Source organism: Aedes aegypti, chromosome 2 (assembly GCF_002204515.2).
Source record: "Aedes aegypti strain LVP_AGWG chromosome 2, AaegL5.0 Primary Assembly, whole genome shotgun sequence".
Classification (NCBI taxonomy): domain Eukaryota; kingdom Metazoa; phylum Arthropoda; class Insecta; order Diptera; family Culicidae; genus Aedes; species Aedes aegypti.
In genome coordinates, this window is record NC_035108.1 from 468,978,746 (window position 1) to 469,000,871 (window position 22,126).

General features: G+C 38.8%; 1 protein-coding gene across 1 annotated transcript; it reads right to left on the minus strand.

The window, feature by feature from the left end:
* Window positions 1-1,103: 1,103 nt before the first annotated feature.
* Window positions 1,104-21,857, minus strand: LOC5568071 (mitochondrial import receptor subunit TOM70). Its single transcript, XM_001651955.2, has 3 exons — window positions 21,521-21,857; window positions 20,900-21,239; window positions 1,104-3,314 (listed from the first exon to the last, which is right to left on the minus strand). The coding sequence occupies exons 2-3, from the start codon at window positions 21,193-21,195 to the stop codon at window positions 1,880-1,882; spliced, it is 1,731 nt and encodes a 576-aa protein (XP_001652005.2). The 5' UTR covers window positions 21,196-21,239; window positions 21,521-21,857; the 3' UTR covers window positions 1,104-1,879.
* Between the last annotated feature and the right edge of the window lie 269 nt (window positions 21,858-22,126).

A 22,126-nucleotide genomic window follows, 5' to 3' on the forward strand; every position in this document is an offset into this window, starting at 1 on the left:
TATTTGCACTACTGTTCACTGTACTTTCACTTTTGGTCACTTTCGGTCGATAGTATACTCGCGGCGGTTGAAACAAGACTAACTCCTAGTGCGGAGCGGTGCGGTATTTATATCAGTTCATTTGTGTTCTAGAGGTTTCGACGGTACTCATTCTCGAAGCGTCTGGAACAGCACTCGCTGACGGAACTCACTGGAACTCTCGTTGGGGATACTCACGGCACTTGAGTTCCTGTTGGTAACTCACATGCTACTCACGCTCACTGTTGATACTCGTGCACTAAGTGGCGTAGTCAGTGTGGGTCGAGAAGGGGCCTCATTCGGACACACTTTGAGTCGGACATGTTTACGGCTCGTTCCGTACGGAACAGATTCAAAAAAGAACAATACTTTGTTTCAAAAAATATTTTTTCTATTTTAATGCGAAAATATTGTTGTTTCAGGAGAATAAATTTTTATATAAAAAAATAATTTTATTGAACCGTATTGAACCCATCTGTCAAAATCAAAAATAAAAATTGTTAAACCAAATTGATAGTAATTATTAAAATAATAAAACGCAATTAGGGTGCCGGTGCCATTAGTGGACTACCGAGACGACTCACTCTCACCGCGAGTGGCGTGAGGCGACTAATGTTAATCAAATGGGAGCGAGTCGACAATTGTCACCTCACGCGCCGCGCAGAATAGGCACGAGGTGACTAATAACTTTCAAGTGTAATGAAAAAAGCAATTGAATTTTCAGATTATATGAGATACTTTCACAACCAAATCTATGAGGCTCATTTCACCCCATATGTAAAAAATCGACTCGAAAAATGACAAATTTTGAAAAATCATTCATTCATGAGCTTTTTAAGACCACGGAAATCATGCAAATCTAGTGTATTGATCTAAAAACTGTTAGAAATCATGTAAAAATTCAAAGCTTCCATAATATTTCTCGCACTTTTATCGACTTTTCCTGAAGGTGGCTAAACTGCATACTTTCCCTAATTGTTTTAAGTGTTACGTCTGTTTGTCTATGCTGTCACGAACTGATCTTTAGATTACGAACTGGCATTTAGATTACGAGTGTAATTAGTCCACAATAAATAAAACACTTGTGGGTTTAAACATAACTTCTTATTATTGTATTCAATTGTACCTAGCATACAATAGTTTGTTTAAAGTTTGTATCTATAATATGTACGACTTAAAATTTAAAGTTACCACGATTTTTAATAATCTGCATTTACTGTAACTTGCCTTTGTGATACCTGAAACGCACAAGTAGCTCCAATACCGTGGTACGATTTTTTACATGGAAACTATTGCAAGCGGACCCTGACTGGAGACGTAAATTTAAGTGTGGAATTTGTTTCAAGATAATTGTACCACGATACCAAGATTTCTATAGTACGGTTAGTGATACACACTGCAATCCCTTAACTGACCTTCAGAGAATATATTTTTATACCTACTTTATTAGAGCCTATAAAAGCTTGTAATCTTCTACAAATTAGAAGAATTTGTTTGGAGACAATTTTGAACTCGCCTTAGTTCGACGTTTTCACCAACCGTACTGAAAGGACTCTTGACCGTATTCCACAAATGCGTCACAAGTATCAGAACTGTAGGAGACCTCAAAACAAAGTATTTATTTTCTTACAAAATAGGAAAACTAGCACGATTTTCGTTAATTTGTTATACTCAGGGCTGTATCATCGAAACAATGAACAGAAACACTTACAATTTCGGCATAACGAAATCAAGTAGCTATAAGAATCTACTCGCGCGTAAAGATATATAAAAGCATTGCAACTAGTTGGTGATGTTCTGTAAAAGTATTCATTGATTAGAGCACGATTTTTTTTCTTCTGCGATATGCAACTTCACTCGCTTAGAATTGAGGCATTCCAACCAGGTTCCTAATGTCCAATCCCATGCTTTTCGTCACATTGACCTGTGCGATGGCCGCATCCTTAAGCGAGTACAGGTGGATCAGCTCCATCTCGGTCTTGGCCAGCTTGATGGCACTGTCGAACAGTTTGATGGCCTCCTGAAGCTGTCCCCGTTGCACCTGAATAGTTCCAAGCGTTTCGTACGCAAACTCGCACTTATCGTCAATCTGGATTGCTTTCTCGATTAGCTCAACCGCGGCCTGGATATCTGCATTCCATTGAAGCTGGAGCAGGGCTTTGTGGACGAAGATTTGCGCATTTTCCGGCTCGATTTTGGTGGCTTTGTTGTAGAAGTTATCGGCCTCCTGGAATTCTTGCTGATCGGACAAAACTTGAGCCATCAGGCTGTAGCATTCGACGCAGTCTGGGAACCGTTCGATGGCATTCCGGAAACCGTCCATCACCTTACGAAGGGCGAATTCGTCCTTGTTGTTGAGGGCTAATCGATAGCTGGCATAGCAGCGATGGATCTCGATGATGCCGGAACTGGGACATAGGGAACAAGCTTTCTCAAAATCGGCGATGGCTTCCTCTAGACGCTCTATCAGGATATAAACCTGTCCACGGTGGTGATAGATGTCGCTATTCTTTGGGTCAAGATCTTCGGCCATGCTGAAGTATCTGAAGCACTCTTCAGGCGTGTTGGGTTGCGTCTGCATGGCCAAAGATGCTCGCTTGATGAGAGCATTCGACCGGATTTTCTTGTCGGCCAATTCCGATCCAATGACAGCTTCCAGGTCAGCGGTCGCTTCCGGATAGCTTGCCGTTAGCAGATAGAACGTAGCCCTTAGCAGCAATGCTTCGATTTTGTACTCCGCATCGGCTTCACTGGTTTCGATTTCTTCGGTGCATGCGGCGATTATTCCTTCGTATTGTCCCTGATCCAGCAGGAGCTTTGCTTTGACGAAGCCCTTCGGTTCTGTGCTGGCAAATACCATCTTCTTGATGGGATCGTCCGAGTACGATGAAAAATAATTTTTGACAAAGAATTTCGACGGCTGAACGTTGTGTTTCTCCTTCAGGGCTTCCTGGGCGTGCTGTTTGCCCAGTTCCTTCAGGACACGGTCGGCCAAAACCAGTGTGTGTTTGTTCTGGAATCCTTCCAAAATGCAAGCAGCCGTGGTATCTTCCAGAGATGCCGCCAGTTCCTTCTGCTGTTCATAGGCTTTGGCCCTTCGCTTCAAGGCTTTCAGATATTTTGGATTGCACTCCAGAGCTTTGCTGCAGTCTTCGATTACAGCCGCCCATTTTTGGAGATGTTCATAAGCAGCTGCCCGGTTCTGATAGAATGTAGACAAATCGTTGATCTCCGTTTGAGGACACTTTTCAATGGCCAGGTCATACTCTTTTATCGCTTGGTCGTATTTCCCATCTCTGAAAATAAGCGATTGTAATATCGTTAGATATAAGTAAGCCATAAACAACGGTTTAGATAAATTTATGTCTTTCTCAAGGTACAGTCACCCCACAGTTATCGATAAGTGTTGTTGTGTTCTCCCACATGGTCGACAGGATGATAGCCAAACTAGCTGATCGGCAGCCAGTAGTGATAGCTGGCGACTTTAATGCATGGGCAGTGGAGTGGGGTAGCCGCTGCACCAATCAAAGAGGCCAGCTATTGTTGGAATCCCTGGCCGCATTGAATGTAGAGCAGGCAAATGTGGGTACAGTGAGTACCTTCCGCAGAAATGGTGCAGAATCGATTATCGACGTGACGTTTTGTAGTCCTATGAACTGGCGCGTTGATGACAGTTATACTCATAGCGATCATTAATCGATTCGCTATACACTGAACCAAGGAATCATATTAATATTATCTGAAAACACTTATAGTTTTTTTTCCATGTAGTTTTTCACATAACGCTCATCGGTTTATCACATAAACTATTCCGACTTGATTATGATTGGATTCATCTGACAGATCACATAAATTTAAAATGAAAATTTTATTTGAACCATTGGATTTTGTCAATGACTTTTATGTGAAATTCAGATGGCATATATTAATTTTGTTAATGATATTTATATGATAGCACAATTAATTGAAATGGGGAATATTACTGATTTTGAGAGAAATTTATAAAAAATATAATTTAAATTTAATTATATTTATTCAGCATGTTTTGTCTTCCAAAATAAAATATGATTAAGCGAATTTAAATTAGGGTTCATAAACAAAGTTTGAACGGTCTTCTATCCTTAAATTTGGGTATCGCTTCCTATACCATTTTGGGTGTTCCGGATTGTCCACCTTCCGTTTTTCCATTTCTTCCATCGTCATGCATTTACCATTTCTCTCATCTGCAATTGGATCGATGATATTTCCTGATCATTTGCTTGTTTTACGGTGTCAGGGCGTTCTAAATTTAATTTTCTGTTGCTTTGCTGTAAGTTCAAATACAGATCAATGAATTCATATTTCATGGTTTTATTTATGAATATTCAACTTACCCTTTAGGTTCACATATTCGTAAAATATCCCATGGTGCGCAATTCAAATCATTTTCACTCCATTTATCAGGTCAGCCGAACTCGCCATCATGAAAATACTTCCAGTAAAACGATTAAATTTGCACATGTGCCTATCCCATAATAGTTATCGGATAACATACATAACTTTCGTTCATATATAATATATAGTGTTGACTAATGAATATTATGAGGTATAATAATGAGTTTTATGTACTTTCCACATGAATATCATTGGATACACATAATATGAATGGGATTTCAAGTATCGCCAAAGTAAGTGACGTTTTTAATAATTTCTATGATATTTCTTGGTTCAGTGATAGTATAATACCAGGCAGTGCCGGATTTGGGCTTCGGAGGGCCCGGATCAGATCTCATAAAGGGGGCCCCTTAAAGAACAAAATCAACACGATTTCACAAACTTACGTAATGAATTTGATTTTTGAATCAGGTGTTCGGTTCTAAGATATGCATTGAATAATATATGAGAAATGGCTTTGCTTGATTGAGGCTAAAATTACGTTACGTGTAAATCTAAGATTTTCTTGGTGTGTGTAGCTTTTAAGGTGAATATGAATCGAAGCCAAAGTTCAAATTTTCAAGAGCACGGATCTGGAGAACCAAACATCCGTTTTAGCTGAAAACTTAATCGATTGGTCACTAGTTGGTGGTGACCAATCGATTAAGTTTTCAGCTCAAATGGGTATTTGGTTCTCGAGATCCGTGCTCTTGAAAATTTGAACTTTGGCTTCGATTCATCTTCACCTTAACCCCCTCATATCGAACATTGCATATTTTCACTCTTATTATTGTTCTTTTTTCAATTGTGTATAGAACTAGGGGGCCCAGATAGCCGTAGCGGTAAACGCGCAGCTATTCAGCATGACCATGCTGAGGGTCGTGGGTTCGAATCCCGCTGGTCGAGGATCTTTTCGTGAAGGAAATTTTCTCGATTCCCAGGGCATAGAGTATCTTCGTACCTGCCACACGATATACACATGCAAAAATGGTCAATCGGCAAAGTAAGCTCTCAGTTAATAACTGTGGAAGTGCTCATAAGAACACTAATCTGAGAAGCAGGTTTTGTCCCAGTTGGGACGTAACGCCAGAAAGAAGAAGAAGAACTATGCCATTTCCATTGCAATCCTAAATTGTGTGAGTAACTGTTGTATCAAGAATTCAACAATTTCCCCTCAGACAGGGCAATGCTACTTTTCCTGGAGTATCACTTACATAAACGCCCTTTCCTTCTCCTCATATCCTGGAAAGTTTATGACATTCAACCAGAGGCGTCGCGTGCCCAAACCAACCACCTGTGCAACAACAAGAAATATGTTTTGCTTAGTAGCGCCTATTAAAACAGTAAATTGGTGATCAACTGGATTTTGCACGTTTCAGCTACAAAACTTATCAGAAACAACAAAATGTATCAATGTACAAATATGCATTCTTGCATTTAGTAAGATAAATGCAGTGATTGTTTTTTTTTCAAAATTCCCTGGTAAGTTTTGCTTGACTTGGAAATATTTTCAGCTGGATATTAATCTCGTGTATCCGGCAGAAATTTAGAAACAAAAATAATTTTCTTGGTCCCCAGGCATTGAAACTAATATGTGAATATGTGTGTATTATGTATTGTGTTCTGCAAGAAAAATCCACGGTATTCGATTAACTGAAAAGGTCGATATATCATCGCAGTGATAAGAAAATCATCAAATGTTTCAGATTAAGTTAATTTGAAATATTCGCATCCCTGAAGAACGAAAAAATTCAAACCTAGGTACTTGAATTTTGACATTGCGTTTGAAATGCGCGCGTATCTGCGTGTTACCGTTCAAAAGCACATCACGAATGATTTGCACGCCGTCTGCTTCGGTGGCGACCCGACAATTCCGTTAGAAAGGTTAATCCTTCTTTTAAAAACAACGTTAATCTCACAATAATTTATGAAGAAAACAAATAAGGATTCATCTATTATTTAAAAAATGGAACTCGGAGCAGTCTACGAAGAAAATATAACTGCGCTAATTTCATTGATAATACCTTTTATCATCTTCCTCAGCCTGTTCAAATCGGCTGGTTGAACCGGTTGAACCTGTCGAGAGAAACCGACTTCGTATTGCATGAAAGTTAGCATCATACTTGCATGCTTTACATTCTAAGAACATTCCATTTCCATATTGACAGCGCAAAATTCACCATAGACCAGAATTAAATTTTGTTGTTTTAACAATGGATGAATCAAACTTACATATGCTTGGTGTGCATTTGATTGTTATTAAAATCTCTCATGTCATAATGTCGATATCCTAAGTTCGTGTAAATAGATCTGGATGGATGGGCACTCGATCTATTCCGAACAAAAAACATTCTGTTAGGAATCTCTTTAGAGTGCACAAATCTTTCGGAAAGAAAAAAAAGTGTTCAATTCCTTCAGTTGAACGGGTTGTTTCCACACATGTATGCTTTTGAGCGTGTACAGATTTAAGCTGTGGGACCTTAGTTATTACCAGTTACTACCACCCATTAAAGGGTAACTACTAGCCTTAGCTGCAGTTGAACAGGTTGAATGCACAGTAGCATTTTCCGACGGCATGTCTCTCCAACTTTTGCGCTGCTGTCTTTAGTGAAGTAGGTACCACGCTCGTGCTGTGGGTATCAAGCGAGCGTTTTCCATGGTGCGAGAACTCAGCACACTACGTGATCGTTCTTGGCGCCTTGGAACAATTGCTATGCTACTTTCTATGTAGTGCGAATGAACCCACACTATATTGAAAACCTTCAAGCTATTTTAAGATTTGTTGAATTTAATTTGTTTTTTAAATTAGTTGTACGATTTTGATTCAAATGGTCTACCTGTTCAATGAACAGGTTGAACAGGCTGACCAGACGCCTCTGCATTCAACATTACCGCAACATTAAACGTTTCAAGGTACTGAACAAACCGACTAGCTGTTATGAATCCTTGTAAAATAAACGAAAAGTTTTTTCAAATTATTCTGTCGTCGGCATTATTAACATTAATTTTTAGTTTCAATTAATCAATTTGTTTCTCTTCTTTCTAATTTTTAATCTTTTCACTGGACCGAATTTTAACATCGGCTCGTCATATGAATATATTAATATTTTTTTTTCACAATCGTTTCACTCTATTGAGTACAAGTTTAAAGTCTGGTTGCCGCAATCTCTCGAAAAAAATTAACATAGTATTTTTATTCTATGTATTTTTTTTATGTTAACTCTATGCTTTTACTGAATTCAAAAAAAAAAACTTCGTCAACTAGAGAACTATATCAACATAGATAAGTTATTATAAATACTGATTACCGCTTCAAAAAAGAGTTTTGATTTCACTTCAAGTTCCTGATAACATATGATCAAGTTGTAGAGTTCAGATTGGAAAACAATAAACTCTTTGAATTGAGAAGTTAAGCCACATCTCTTTAGATCCCGCAAAAACGTGAAACGAATTTTCAATTCCAATTATGTTTGAAAACACTCGAGAAGAGTTTTGAATATTTTGATCATTATTGACTAAACCTAATTGTGAAATTCAGATACATATTTAGAAAAGATAAAAAGAAAAAATATTGCAAAATATTGAAAAAAAAAATAGCAAAATATTGTAATTGTTTTTTTTTTGTACATAATTTAGGTTTCTTGGGGGCCCCTCTGATCGGGGGGGCCGGGGCATTTGCTCCCTTGGCACCCCCCAAATGGGACCCATCCCCGAGATAGTCACTATAAATTTCAGTGATGACTTCCTTCGGAAGAGAAGTAAAGCCGTTGGTCCCGAGATGAACTAGCGCAGGGCTAAAAATCTCGTTAGGGATCATCCATAAATGACGTAGCATTTTAGGGGGGAGGGGGGCTTCTCGAATTTGTGACGATGTGTGACGAGGGGGAGGGAGGGGTCCCAACTTGTGGACGTAACATTTTGAATCATTTCGTTACAAAGAATAAAAGAAAGACAGAACAGTTTTATATCAAACTAAGTTGTCTGAATTTTTAAACTTAACTTAAAAATGATGATTCAGCTTCAAAACATCAATATTATAAAATTTAAAAATTCCTAAGAAATTTGTAATTTTTCTGACAATTGAACAGATTTTATAAAGCTTTAAATAGTTATGTGAATTTTATATTGTATTTGTGTCCAAACTATTTTATTTATGAATTAACAAATAGAAAGTATAATGAGTTAAGAAAAAAAATGCTTTATTGACTTGGAAGATATTGTTTTTCCCTTTATTAACAAGACATAAAATAAACTGTTTTACTTTAATTCACATTTTTTGTTGGAGCTTTATTCTCTCAAAAGAATATAGGAATATATGCTCATTTAGGTAAATATTAACGTTATTATAGTAAAACAAGACATTTAAGTGCGTTCAATGTAACAGGAGATCTCTACTCAGTCAACTCATCAATTTGTTTCGATATATCAATGATCTTGATGGAACAGCCTGGATAATAATAATCTGGATAATCTTCCCAGGACTACCAGAATCCTTATTTACCAATAATTTCAGAATTTTCGTGCATTTTATTTTCTTTTAGGGTTTTCATTACAAATTTATTCCAGTATTCTTTACAAGTGCTCCCAATAAAGATGGTGTACTTCAACTTATTTGTCTTCAATATTTCAGTGTAGAAGACGATGATGAAGTATAGTTGAAATAAGGTACCGTGGGGTAAGTGGATACAGAAAAATCAAGAGTCAACTTCATTGTTATGTACAGCTAACGTGAATAATGTAATTCAAACTTTTTTCTGTGGATAACAAATGAGGGACTAATATACTTCAAGGCATCGATGATTTCGATTTTTCTGATTGTTATGTATTGAGTATGAGAGACCTAAAAATTTGCGCCAAATGATCCACTACCCCACCATAGTGGGGTAAGTGGATCACCAATAGAAAAAAATCTGTTTTCAGAACAAATGGGATGTAATTATGTATAGTAAGAATGATGTTACTCTCGTTCTTATTATTAGTGCTAGTAATGGTATATTTTAATACTTTAAAATAAAAAAGTATCTTTATTTAATCAAAATATATTTAAAAATATGTATACGGTAGTTTACACTAATTCGTACAACAAAAAAACATTGTACCTAGAAATTTTTTTGAGAAAATTCATACATTTATACACATAAGTTATAAAGAAGTATTGTAGGATTATTCCTAACGGTGTTTTCGAAAAACACATGTAGTTTAAAAATATTAGTTACATTAATTTTTGAATAACAAACTGAAATCTTTTTATTCTATTTATGAATATGTTTGTATCATCTGTCTAGAATAATTTATAAGGTCAAATAAGGTACAGTAATATGCTTTCAATTGGAGAATTAGCTTATTTTGCTCTTTTGCAACTCAGCCTAGATAAACGACGAAAAGTTTCGTGTGAGTTTTGAAATTATTATTATATATTTTTTTATATCAGAAAGGTTAGAAAAAAAATAAGGGAAAACAACATTTGCGAATATTAAAACTTATTGAAATTCTCGTAAGCAGTCTGTCAATGAATGATAATAATACTTGATCCACTTACCCCACCCTATTAAAAAGTAGAGGTAAGTGTACCATGTACAGTATATCTGTATTTATTTATAAAAATCACATATTTTTCATTGTGATTCATTCAATTAGAACTGAAATGCTCACCATGTGTCGAAAAAACTAATGGAATTAGATTTTAGATAGAGATACAAAGGATTTTTGATTGATGGAAAACAATTTTGAAATTAATTAATTTTTGCAGCTAACAAGTTTGCTTGTGTTAGTGTACGTGTAGGACCATTTTTGCATAGTATCAGTGTGGACGTAAGAATATAACCTAAAACGTAGCATTGGTGCGAAAACATTCAACATATTCAAGCATTTATGCTCAATATTGACGAATGATCCACTTATCCCCACTTCCCCCACTGTACCTTACTAATAAAGATGATTGTATAAAAATCGCTAATTTCAAATATTACATATGTTATTTTTCACTATCTAGCCACTGTTTGCTGAATGGATTTGAATTTACGGAGATCCTTAACAAATTAAGGTATTTTGTTGATCATATTCACTGAAATCTGTTTCTTAATCACGAAAAGTTAAAAAAAAATCCTCTAATATAACAAAACTTCTCTTTAATATATTTTAAAATACTTTGAACCGTTACTCATTGCTGTTAGATTTATCAATCCAAACTTGTTTTAGGTTTTACCAATAGCAAAAATACTACAAATCAAATTCAACCTACATTTAACCAATTTAAATTTAAACTGCGAACCAAAATTATGTAACTTAAACAGGAAATAAGTTAGTTTGAACTGTTTTTCAAATTATTCTTGTGCGTTTGACGTTTCAGTCAGTTTTTAATATCAAACTTTGAATTTCTGGATTTTAATGTTTCGTTTTTACGCTGAGGAAAACAAATTAAAAAATTGGGAGGGGTGGGGGGGCGGCTGCTTGATATGCTACGTATATTCCAAGGGGGGGTATCAGCATTTGTGATGAAATGCTACGAGGGGGGAGGGGGTGTAAAAAACCAGTGAAAAAATTCTACGTCATTTGTGGACGGCTCCTTAATAAAGATAGAAAAAAAAATGCTCTAGAGATACGATAAGAAATTCGTCTAAGGATTGTTTCGGAAAATCCTTTAAAGATTAGTTCAGGAATTTCACTAGGGACGCTATCACAAATAAATTCTTTTAAAAAAAATCTTGGAATACAGGTCGGACTAGATTATCCGGTGACTCGATTATCCGGGATTTGATTATCCGGAATTTCGGACTCGATTATCTGGAATTTGTTTTTTGATGTTCTTGTTTTTCAATTTTTATGCATAATTGTGAGATAATTTGGTATTGGAATATACAATATGAATGGTTTTGCAGTTTTGAACGTATTTGAAAGTGTTTTTTTGTGTAGGCTGATTAAAAAAAAAAAAATTCTTGTTCCTAGAAATATATTCTGACTACGCCACCGCATCATATAAATAAAACAACGAAAAAAATATAATATTTAGGTTTTTTTTTATCGAAGATTTCAATTTTATCTCAGTGATTCGATTATCCGGAGTGAAAAAAATCGATACTCCGGATAATCGAGTCCGACCTGTACTACCACGGATTCATTTATTGTTTTATGAAGAATTTTTTCCAGGATTTCTTCCAAGAATGCCCATTATGGATTCCTTCAGGGATGCTTCTCGAGATTTCTTCAAATATTTTACCAGGGATTCTTTTAAAAATATTTCTAGGGATCCCTTAACGAAATTACATAATCATTCCTTCAAAACTTCCCCCACGGATTTTGTCAATTCTTGGATTTTCCCAGGGATTCATTCAGGAATCACCCCAGGGGAATTCTTGAGGGAGTAGGTACTTGATTAATTCCATATAAGATCTCACAAAGTTCACATCTCACAAAAGGAATCTCTCAAGTTTATCTTCAGTAATTCTCTCAATGGTCCCTTCAAGAATTCTTCCAAGCATTTTTTTTTTCAGAAATTCCCCAAGCATTTCTCCAGAACTTTCACATTCCTACAGAAATGCTTCCAGAGATACCTTCAGAAATGCAAACTGGAAAGTCCATGAATTTGGAACTTAGCAGATATCATCCGATAAGCCCTGCTTGCTCTGAACAATTTTCTCGAAGTCAAAAATTTTCTATTTAATTGAGATTCCGAGATATTATTAACATATATTGAATTAATTTGGAACTACAGTATTGGACAAAACATTTGCAACTTTTTCGATTTTCCATACAAAATTACCAACTTTGATGAACTATATCTCAGTTATTTATGGACCGATTTGAATGAAATTTTCACAGAATATCAGACATAACTTGAATTTTAACATATATTTTTGAGTGATTTTTCCAATCACAAGTTGAAAAGCAGTAACGGTTTGATTAAATTGAAATTTTTGACGATTTTTTATAATTGACATAATTAAACATATTTAAGGAATAGCTTCATGGTATCTTCAGCAAATCATTCCCTGTCGAGCTTTCGGACGAGTCAGACGCATTGTTCCGCTTATCATCGCGCGATAATCTTTCCACAAGTGGAGTTTTTGTTTTTTCCTCACGCTGAGGTTTTTATTTTATATCCTTGCCATCCTGCTTGTGCAATAATTCGCAAGGTGATTCCTGCCGACGACGGGAAGCGAGCTGGCATTGGCGATGCCATTGCAGCATCGTTCATCTTTAACCAAAGACGATCATCGAAGTCCATCATCGTCATCATCTGGTCGCCAATAACAACAACGACGACGGCGACATAGACGAGTACGGCTGCTGTATTGGAAATTGGCGCAGCAACAAAAAAACTACCTACACCCCGAACGGATAGATAAGTAGTTTTACTCTTTATTGCTTCTCGCCTTATTGTTTTCCCATCCACCGTCTCACGTGATAGTTGTTTTCGGGTACATATCAGTGGTTGCCAACTTACGGCCCACGGCCCACGTTAGTAAGTTTAAAAAGTTTTTTTTTTTATTATTATTATTATTAATATTTGGATTGATTCATCAGTTATCATTATCATTACTACTAGTATCCTTCTTCTTCTTTTTTTTTTTTTGTTTTGTTTTGTAAATATTAGGTTAGTTGTTGATAGTTTTACTATTGTTTTTGGTTTCGGCTGTCCACTAGGGTGGTGCTAAGCCATCTCAATGGACGTAACCGATGACGGCGGGGGGGCGAAAAGGTTCGATATCTCTGATGATGATGTTGAATCAGTAGAATCTCCCTCATTTGAACTATTGAGTAAGCTCCAAGAATCGATGGATACGTCCGTCGAGGATAATGCAGTGCTTCCCTCCACCTCAGGGATGAACAATACTGGTCTGAAAATGCATTCTGTGGTTCCCCAAGCAATAAGTCTTCCTCTTTCCCAGACAAATGGTTCTTCTAGCGCTTCTTCCACTGCGACCCCCCGCCTTAAAGCTTATCCGCCCGGATCTAAGGGTCCCTTCCTGGTTTTTTTTCGGCCCAAAGGCAAACCGTTAAACAAGCTTCAAATTCAGAAGGATCTGGCAAAGTCGTTTCGAGACATTGTCGAGGTGTCTTCGCCCAACCGTAATAAATTGCGGGTCACCGTCAGTGACCGCGAACAAGCAAATCGGATTGCTGGCTACGAGCTTTTTCTGAGGGAGTACCATGTCTACTTGCCTAGTCAAGAGATCGAGTGCTCAGGAGTAGTTACCGAACCGTTTTTGACATGTGAGGACATCAGATCTGGTACTGGAGGTTTTAAAAATCGTGCCGTTCCTCCAGTACAGATAATTGATGTCAAACAAATGAACCACGTGTCATCTGATGGCACCAAAAAACCTTCAAATTCGTTTCGAGTGACTTTTTCTGGGTCAGCCCTCCCGGACGTCCTCGTGATTGGGCTTCTTCGTTTACCTGTCCGTCTCTATAAACCGACGGTCATGCACTGCGAAAAATGCCAACAATTAGGGCACACCGCAACGTACTGCTGTAACAAACCTCGTTGCAGCAAGTGCGGAGAACAGCATGTGGAGGGCCCTTGTCCAAGCGAACCAAAATGTACATGCTGTGGACAAGCTCCACATGAACTAGTCGCATGCCCGAAGTTTATAGAGCGGGAGAAACACACAATTCGATCCTTGCAACAACGATCGAAGCGATCCTACGCAGAAATTCTGAAAAAGATCGCTCCGACCAATGATCCACCAGCCCAATCGAGTAACAGCAATAACCTCTTCACTTCCCTGCCTATTGAAGATCTGGGCTCTGGCACTGAGGATGGAGAAGAGTACACTGTCATTAACACAGGAACCAAGAGGAAGCGAGCCATTGCAAAGCGGCTCAAACAACGCCAGCATGATCCTCAAAACGTTTCTGTTGAACAGGTTCTCCAACCATCTCTGGTAAAATCAAGAAGGGACAGAAAATCTACTAACGCAGTACCTCCGGGTTTCAAATTCTCAGTTGGAGACTTTCCGTCACTTCCAGGAACATCCAAAACCCCGGATGCCCCCATTTTTTGCTCAGAAAACCAACAATCTTGTCACCAGAAAAGTCGACAAGAACAGGTCGACGCTTCCGGAAAAATGACTCTTTCTGGGTTAGTGGATATCATCTTCCAAATGTTCGAAGTCTCGCCCGCAATAAGGAACCTTATCAATATGATTCTTCCTTTGGTTAAACCTCTTCTGAAGCAATTGGCTTCAAATTGGCCAATTCTTGACTCGTTCATATCTTTCGATGGCTAATTTAACCAACGAGGTCGGGGATATGATCGAAGTGCTACAGTGGAATTGTAGAAGCATTTTAAAAAATATAGACGAGTTCAAATTTTTAATTCACAGTACGCGCTGTGACGTATTTGCCCTTTGTGAAACATGGCTAACTTCCGATAAAGATGTCCCTTTCCACGATTTTAATATTATTCGTCTAGATCGAGGGGATGGGTATGGAGGAGTGCTTTTAGGGATCAATAAACTCCACTCCTTTTATAGAATTGATTTCCCCCCGATGATAGGCACTGAAGTAGTTGCTTGTCATGTTACTATACGAGGTAAAAGTTGCAGCATAGCCAGCGTGTACATACCACCTAATGTCAGAGTATCTCGCAGAGATCTTTCGGCCATATGCCGCGCTATGCCTGCACCATGGTTGATCCTAGGGGATTTCAATTCTCACGGTACAGCCTGGGGGTCACCGAGGGACGACAACCGCGCTTCCTTGATATATGACCTTTGTGACTACTTCAACTTGACAATTTTGAACTCGGGGGAAGCAACACGATTAAAACCTCCAGATCCTCCAAGCATGTTAGACCTCTCAATCTGTTCGAGTTCACTATCATTGGATTGCACGTGGAAAGTAATTCAAGATCCCCATGGTAGTGATCACTTGCCTATCAGAATTTCAGTTACCAATAATTCGAATCCAATTCGTCAGATAAACCGCCCGTATGATCTCACCAAGCACATTGACTGGGAAAAATACGCCGAGGTGGTCTCCGATGGCGAACAGTTAGTGGATGTCCTTCCTCCGATGGAAGAATGTCAATTTCTCTCCGGGTTAATTATTGAGAGTGCTCTTCAAGCCCAGCGTCGCCCTTTTCCAGGATCTGCAGTACGAAGCCGGCCACCCACTCTGTGGTGGGACGACGAGTGTACTAAGGTCTATCGCGATAAATCCGCCGCGTTCAAAGAATTTCGCAAACGCGGTACACTAGAAAATTACGACCGGTTTACCAAGCTCGAGCGAAAATTTAAAAGCCTTGTAAAGGCGAAAAAACGCGGATATTGGCGTAATTTTGTTAACGGGCTATCGCGCGAAACGTCAATGAGAACACTTTGGACCGTCGGGAAAAGAATGCGGAACGCTTCAAAAGTTAATGAGGATCGCGAAAGCTCTCCTCGGTGGATCTTCGACTTCGCCAAGAAGGTCTGCCCGGATTCCGTTCCAACCCAACAAATCATTCGCGACACGCAAACCAACAGAAACGAGATGGATGCACCATTTACGATGGTTGAATTTTCACTTGCTCTCCTCTCATGTAACAACTCTGCCCCAGGCATGGATGGAATTAAATTCAGCATGCTTAAAAACCTCCCAGACGTCATGAAGAGGCGCATGCTGAATCTTTTCAATCGATTCTTGGAGGGCAACATTGTTCCGGATGACTGGAGACAAGTGAAAGTAATAGCCATCCAAAAACCCGGTAAACCCGCGTCGGATTATAACTCGTATCGACCTATCGCGATGTTATCATGCATTCGAAAGCTATTAGAGAAAATGATTCTCTTACGGCTTGACAAATGGGTTGAATCGAATGGCCTTCTATCAGATACGCAATTTGGTTTCCGCAGAGGTAAGGGAACGAGCGACTGTCTAGCGTTGCTTTCTACAGAAATCCAACTGGCCTATGCTCAAAAGGAACAAATGGGTTCAGTATTCTTGGACATTAAAGGGGCTTTTGATTCAGTTAATGTAGACGTCCTTTCAGACAAACTCCACGAGTGTGGTCTTTCCCCAATTTTAAATAACTACTTGCATAACTTGTTGTCTGAGAAACGTATGAGCTTTTCTCACGGAACCTCAACAACTTCACGAATTAGTTACATGGGTCTCCCCCAGGGCTCATGCCTAAGCCCCCTTCTTTACAATTTCTATGTCAGAGACATCGATGACTGTCTCGTGGAAAATTGCTCGTTAAGACAGCTTGCAGATGATGCCGTTGTTTCCGTAACAGGACCAGGGGCGGATGATCTGCAAAGACCACTGCAAGATACTTTAGACAATTTGTCTACTTGGGCTGTAAAGCTGGGTATCGAATTCTCTCCGGAGAAAACTGAGTTAGTTGTCTTTTCTAGGAAGCGTGACCCAGTAGAGATCAAGCTTCAATTCATGGGTAAGGAACTCACTCAAGGCCTTTCGCACATGTATCTAGGGGTCTGGTTCGACTCCAAATGCACCTGGGGAAAGCACATCAAGTATCTGCATCAGAAGTGCCAGCAACGAATCAATTTCATGCGTACACTCACAGGAACATGGTGGGGAGCTCATCCGGAAGATCTGATAAAGCTATATCGTACAACAATACTCTCGGTCCTCGAATACGGTAGCTTTTGCTTCCAATCCGCCGCGAAAACTCACATCTTGAAGCTGCAGCGTGTTCAGTATCGCTGTATTCGAATCGCTTTAGGATGCATGAACTCAACTCATACAATCAGTGATGCATTTGAACGCGTTCAGTTCGCGTTCCAGTTCATTTTTTTGAACGCAGCGATCAAGTAGGCTTGAACATTGTTCAGTTCAAAAATCTGAACCCGTTCGAGCCAAAAATTGAACCCAATAAATGTTGACTGATTAATGACAAAAATCTTTGCCAAAGCTTTGATTTTGATATGCATAATACCATAAACTGTATGTTTTTTTCGCTTTATGGAACTTTACGGCGAATCATTCCTTTATTTCCGAAACGAGAGCTTCGATCATAATTGCCAACTGAACGGGCCGTTCTTGAGCAACGACAGGCTCTTGCTCGCAAGTTCATTGACTACTGCGTTCTTGTGCAAATTTGGCTCGGGCTCCGTTCACTTTTGGCTCGCGTTCAGTTCAAAATGCATCACTGCATACAATGAGTTTAGAAGTATTAGCAGGAGTTCTCCCATTATCAGATCGTTTCGCGGAATTGTCGCTCCGGTTCCTCATCCGCTGTGAAGTGTTAAACCCATTGGTAATTGAAAACTTTGAAAAGCTAATCGAACGAAATCCTCAAACAAAATTCATGACACTGTACTACCGGTACATGACTCTGGAGATTAATCCTTCCTCGAATGTATCCCACGGTTGTTGCTTCCCAGTATTCTCCAGTTCAACTGTAGCTTTTGATCTGACCATGAAGCGAGAAATCCATGGAATTCCAGATCCACTCCGCTCGGAGTATATACCATTAATTTTCACAGACAAGTTTGGCCAAGTCAGCAGCGACAGAACGTTTTACACAGACGGGTCAAAAATAAATGATTCCACTGGTTTTGGTGTATTTAATGAATTTCATAGCGCCGCCCATAAACTTCAGAATCCTTGTTCCGTATATGTTGCTGAATTAGCGGCAATACACTACGCATTAGAGCGAATTGCCTCTCTTCCCTCTGATCAATACTTCATTTTCACGGATAGTCTTAGCTCCATCGAGGCTATTCGTTCAATGAGGCCGGTAAAGCACTCGTCGTATTTCTTACGGGAAATACGATCCATTTTGAGTGCTATATCGAATCACAAAATCACCTTGGTTTGGGTCCCTTCTCATTGCTCGATTCCGGGCAATGAGAAAGCGGACTCACTCGCCAAGGTGGGCGCTATGGAAGGTGATATTTACGAACGGCGTATTACCTTCAATGAATTTTTCACAATTGCTCGTCAGCAAGCCATGATCAGTTGGCAACAAAAATGGAATGAAGGGGATATGGGCAGGTGGTTACATTCTATTCTCCCACAGGTATCGAATAGACCGTGGTTTAAGGGGTTGGACATGAGTCGAGATTTTATCAAGGTAATGTGTCGTCTGATGTCCAATCACTACTCCCTGGGCTCACACTTTTATCGAATAGGGCTCGCAGACAGCAATCGTTGTAGTTGCGGCGCAGGCTACCAAGACATCAATCATATTGTTTGGTACTGTCCCGAATACGAAATTGCCAGAACCAATTTATGTGCATCCCTCAGGGCCCAAGGAAAACCAGATAAGGAAGACATTAGAGATGTGTTGGGTAGGTTAGATTTCGATTACATGTTCCTCCTCTTCAAATTTTTGAAGAAAATCGATGTTTTTGTTTGATTACCCTGTCTGTCGTTCCGCTTGTCCGCCTCGTTCCCCTTGAAACCATTTTGTTGTATCGTTACAGGTCGTTTAAGTCCGCCCCATGATTGACGAACAGCATCATACCGCCACTTTGCTGCTATCTGTGATCAATCAAACCCTTAAATCCCATCCTTTCCCCAAAGATAATTCAAGCATAATTCTTCAATCCGACGTATCTGCAAAAATAAACAAATCGAGATTTGCTTTGCGTGGGCTTGACAAACGCATAATCTACGTACTGAGTCTATAAAAGTATTCCTACAACCATTTTTTTGATTTTTAAAAATAAATTTAAATTATGCCCTATGTGCACTTTACTGAGTATTTTTAATTTGGCTACATACACCCTTCGTTTGCAAAGCGACTCAACTGTCAACATTTTTCATGCTAGCACATACACCGTACATATGCTCATAGTAAAGCGACCTATATGCAGAATCAAAACCTAAAATTATAAACATCAGATACGTCATACTGTTTTCGAATCACTAAACATGTTGGAAATCGAGAGATTCGGATTTCCACAGCTGCAGCTAGCTTACGGATCGGCAAACTGATGTGGAACATCATCAGTATTCGGTTTTAGCCAATATTTCTCACCAAATTTCTCACAAGAACTGTTCTTCTTCTACTTTTGTTACTCACGGCTCCGTCCGGTGCTCCTGTTGGTCTAGTTGAAATTGGAAGCATTCGGAAACCAACATTCGTTGTCGTTGAAAGTTGAAACTGACGAATTGACTAACTTTATTAAGTTTCATGGGAATTTCCAAACCGGTGTATGTGCAACTTCAAAACAATACTGGTGTATATGACGTGACGCAAGTGAAAAACGAACTGTCAAATCGACGCATCAAGCAAGGTGTATGTATCAATCAAGGTATGGTATCGACGAACCATCCATGGTGTATGTGAGCAGCACAAAGCAAAAGGGTTTATTCGATAATTTTACCAGCTTTTCAATAAAATTCAAAACAAATCGGAATTGTTAAATAGTGGTTCGAAACAATGTGCTTTTTTCAATTTCTAGTAGACACAGCAATAGAAAAAATGCAAAACATTTTAAACAGGATTTAAAATTCTTTACAATATGTTGCATCGCATTTTTCTCGAAACCATCCGAGTGTTAGATACGCCGATTTGAAAAATTAGGCTTGAATTGTATTCCCTAACCTCGACCAAACCGCGAGTTTTACGGTTCCCCAAAACTAACATAGATGTTTAAGAAGCAAACAGATGTTGTAAACCAAATCAAATGAATTCGGCTCCGTTATGCCTGTCGGCGCATGAGCCTACCAAATAAACGAATAAGTAAAAAAAAAAAAATCTTCAGCAAAGTTGTAGATTTTGACGAGATGAAAAAGTTTGCTAAAGATAGTTTTTGTGTAGGGCTATCAGATTTTGAGATAAAAAGTTTTGAATTTTTTGTCGAAAATTATACTTTACTCAAACTGTTATTACTTATAAACTCGTGATTGGAAAAATTATTCAAAAATATATGTTAAAATTCAAGTTATATCTGATGTTCTGTGAAAGTTTCATTTGAATCAGTACATAAATAACTGAGATCTAGCTTACCAAAGTTGTTCATTTTGTATGGTAAATCGAAAAAGTTGCAAATGTTTTGTCCAATACTGTATGTAGGTTTCAATGATAATGTTCTTTTTTCAAACAACTTTCTTGTAATTTTGTTATTTATTGTTTTATTGATTACGTTAGCCTGTTAGTCATACTGTATATCAGGTCAAGGAAACGAGTATTTCTTGAAGAGAAAAACAATCTATTTCGTTAGGATTCTGAAATATTCGTCATTTGCATTATACCAGAAGTAAATACGTACACTATTGCCACATAGTGTTCAAATATATAACTTTGCAGGGTTTCTCGGCGAAGCTTTGCTAATTCTGACCAACTTTCTCTAATACATGAAGTTTAGATCCAGAGATATGCCACATGTCCATTATGCCAAATTGTAATTGTAATATATTGGCATGACGGTAACATGTTAGTTATAATAACTTTAAATCATGTCAAATGGCCCGCTCCCTTATCTCTTAGATGATACACAACTGTAGTATGACTGTACAATAAACAAGATTCTAAAACGAGAACATTGAACAGACTGCAACTCACCTAAAATACGTATTTCCTTCATTCTTATGTTTCTGCGCTTCCTCCAACGGCGTGGGAGCCTTCTTCTTGGCCGGGGCATCCTGCAGGGACCGTGACCGCTCGTCTCCGTCCAGCGAAATGGTTTTATCCTTAATCTCGCCCAGCTTCTTCTTGGTCAGTTTATCACCGGATCCTTCTTCCGCTTCGGTTGACTTTTTCCAGTACAGATATCCGATTCCCAATGCCACCGGGGCACCAATCAAAACAGCCAGCTGCCACTTGGGAAAAGTGGATCCCGTGCTTCCAGTGCTAGCCATCTCCCTGTTTATTATCTGTCTACACTCGTGCTTATCTGTTTTATCTGAAAAGTGCCAAGATTAACATAAGATCGCAAAATTTGCCACATACGAGTGATAAAAACAAATCGACGAAGAGTGATTACGAAACGAAAAACCGAGCACAGGATGACTGATAGCGACACCGAATGACAGATTCAAACATGTGTTGCTTGGATCGATCGTCTTCTCGGCTTGTTTTCTCCGATCTTGCGGCTAATCACAAAATGAAGTTTACTCAACCAAACATCGTTGAAAAAACAAGGCTGATAGGAATCTTATTCATCGCTACTGTCAAAATACTTACCCCTTAAATTCTTCTAAAACATTGATTTTTTTCAAATCCGTGATTGGGCTTGCACTTGCAAGTCACATACGGTTTTTCTCAGATTACCGACCCAAAACAAACATCGGTCGGAACACAGCGTTATGTAACGGGATGCACGGTAGTCACGCTGTTCTGGTCCACAATGGGAATCGACCCCGGAAGCGGTCGCGACAGAATGATTCTCCGGTCACGCACTTGGCCTTGGATTTGGATTGCTATCCGTTTGCCATTCACCAGCACTTCCACTGACTCTTGTATCGGGTGGCGAGAACGAGGAGAAAAAAAAAATTTTTGGGCTTGGACAGGGACGACTGACTGACTGACACTTTGACAGTTCGAATCGAACGTCTCTCGCACGTTCGAAAAGGCATGAAACGTGAGCATGTTCGAAAAAGTAAAACAAGCTCACCGATGAGTTTCTGAAGGGGCAAGTTATGGCGAGACGTTTTTTTTGACGTAGAACTACGCCTACCAGATTACGTTTCAGCTAAGTATGCTGCTCCGCTCAAGAAAAGTAAAAATTTCTGCCCAAGAAATGGTCAAGAAATTTCCTACAGTGAGCTACATTTGAATTGACATTTCTTT

Coding starts and splice junctions, on each gene's coding strand:
- LOC5568071 (XM_001651955.2), bottom strand. CDS start 21,195: ATGGCTAGCACTGGAAGCACGGGATCCACTTTTCCCAAGTGGCAGCTG. Junction 3,315..20,899: donor GAAGGAAATACGTATTTTAG/GTGAGTTGCAGT, acceptor GCTTATTTTCAG/AGATGGGAAATACGACCAAG.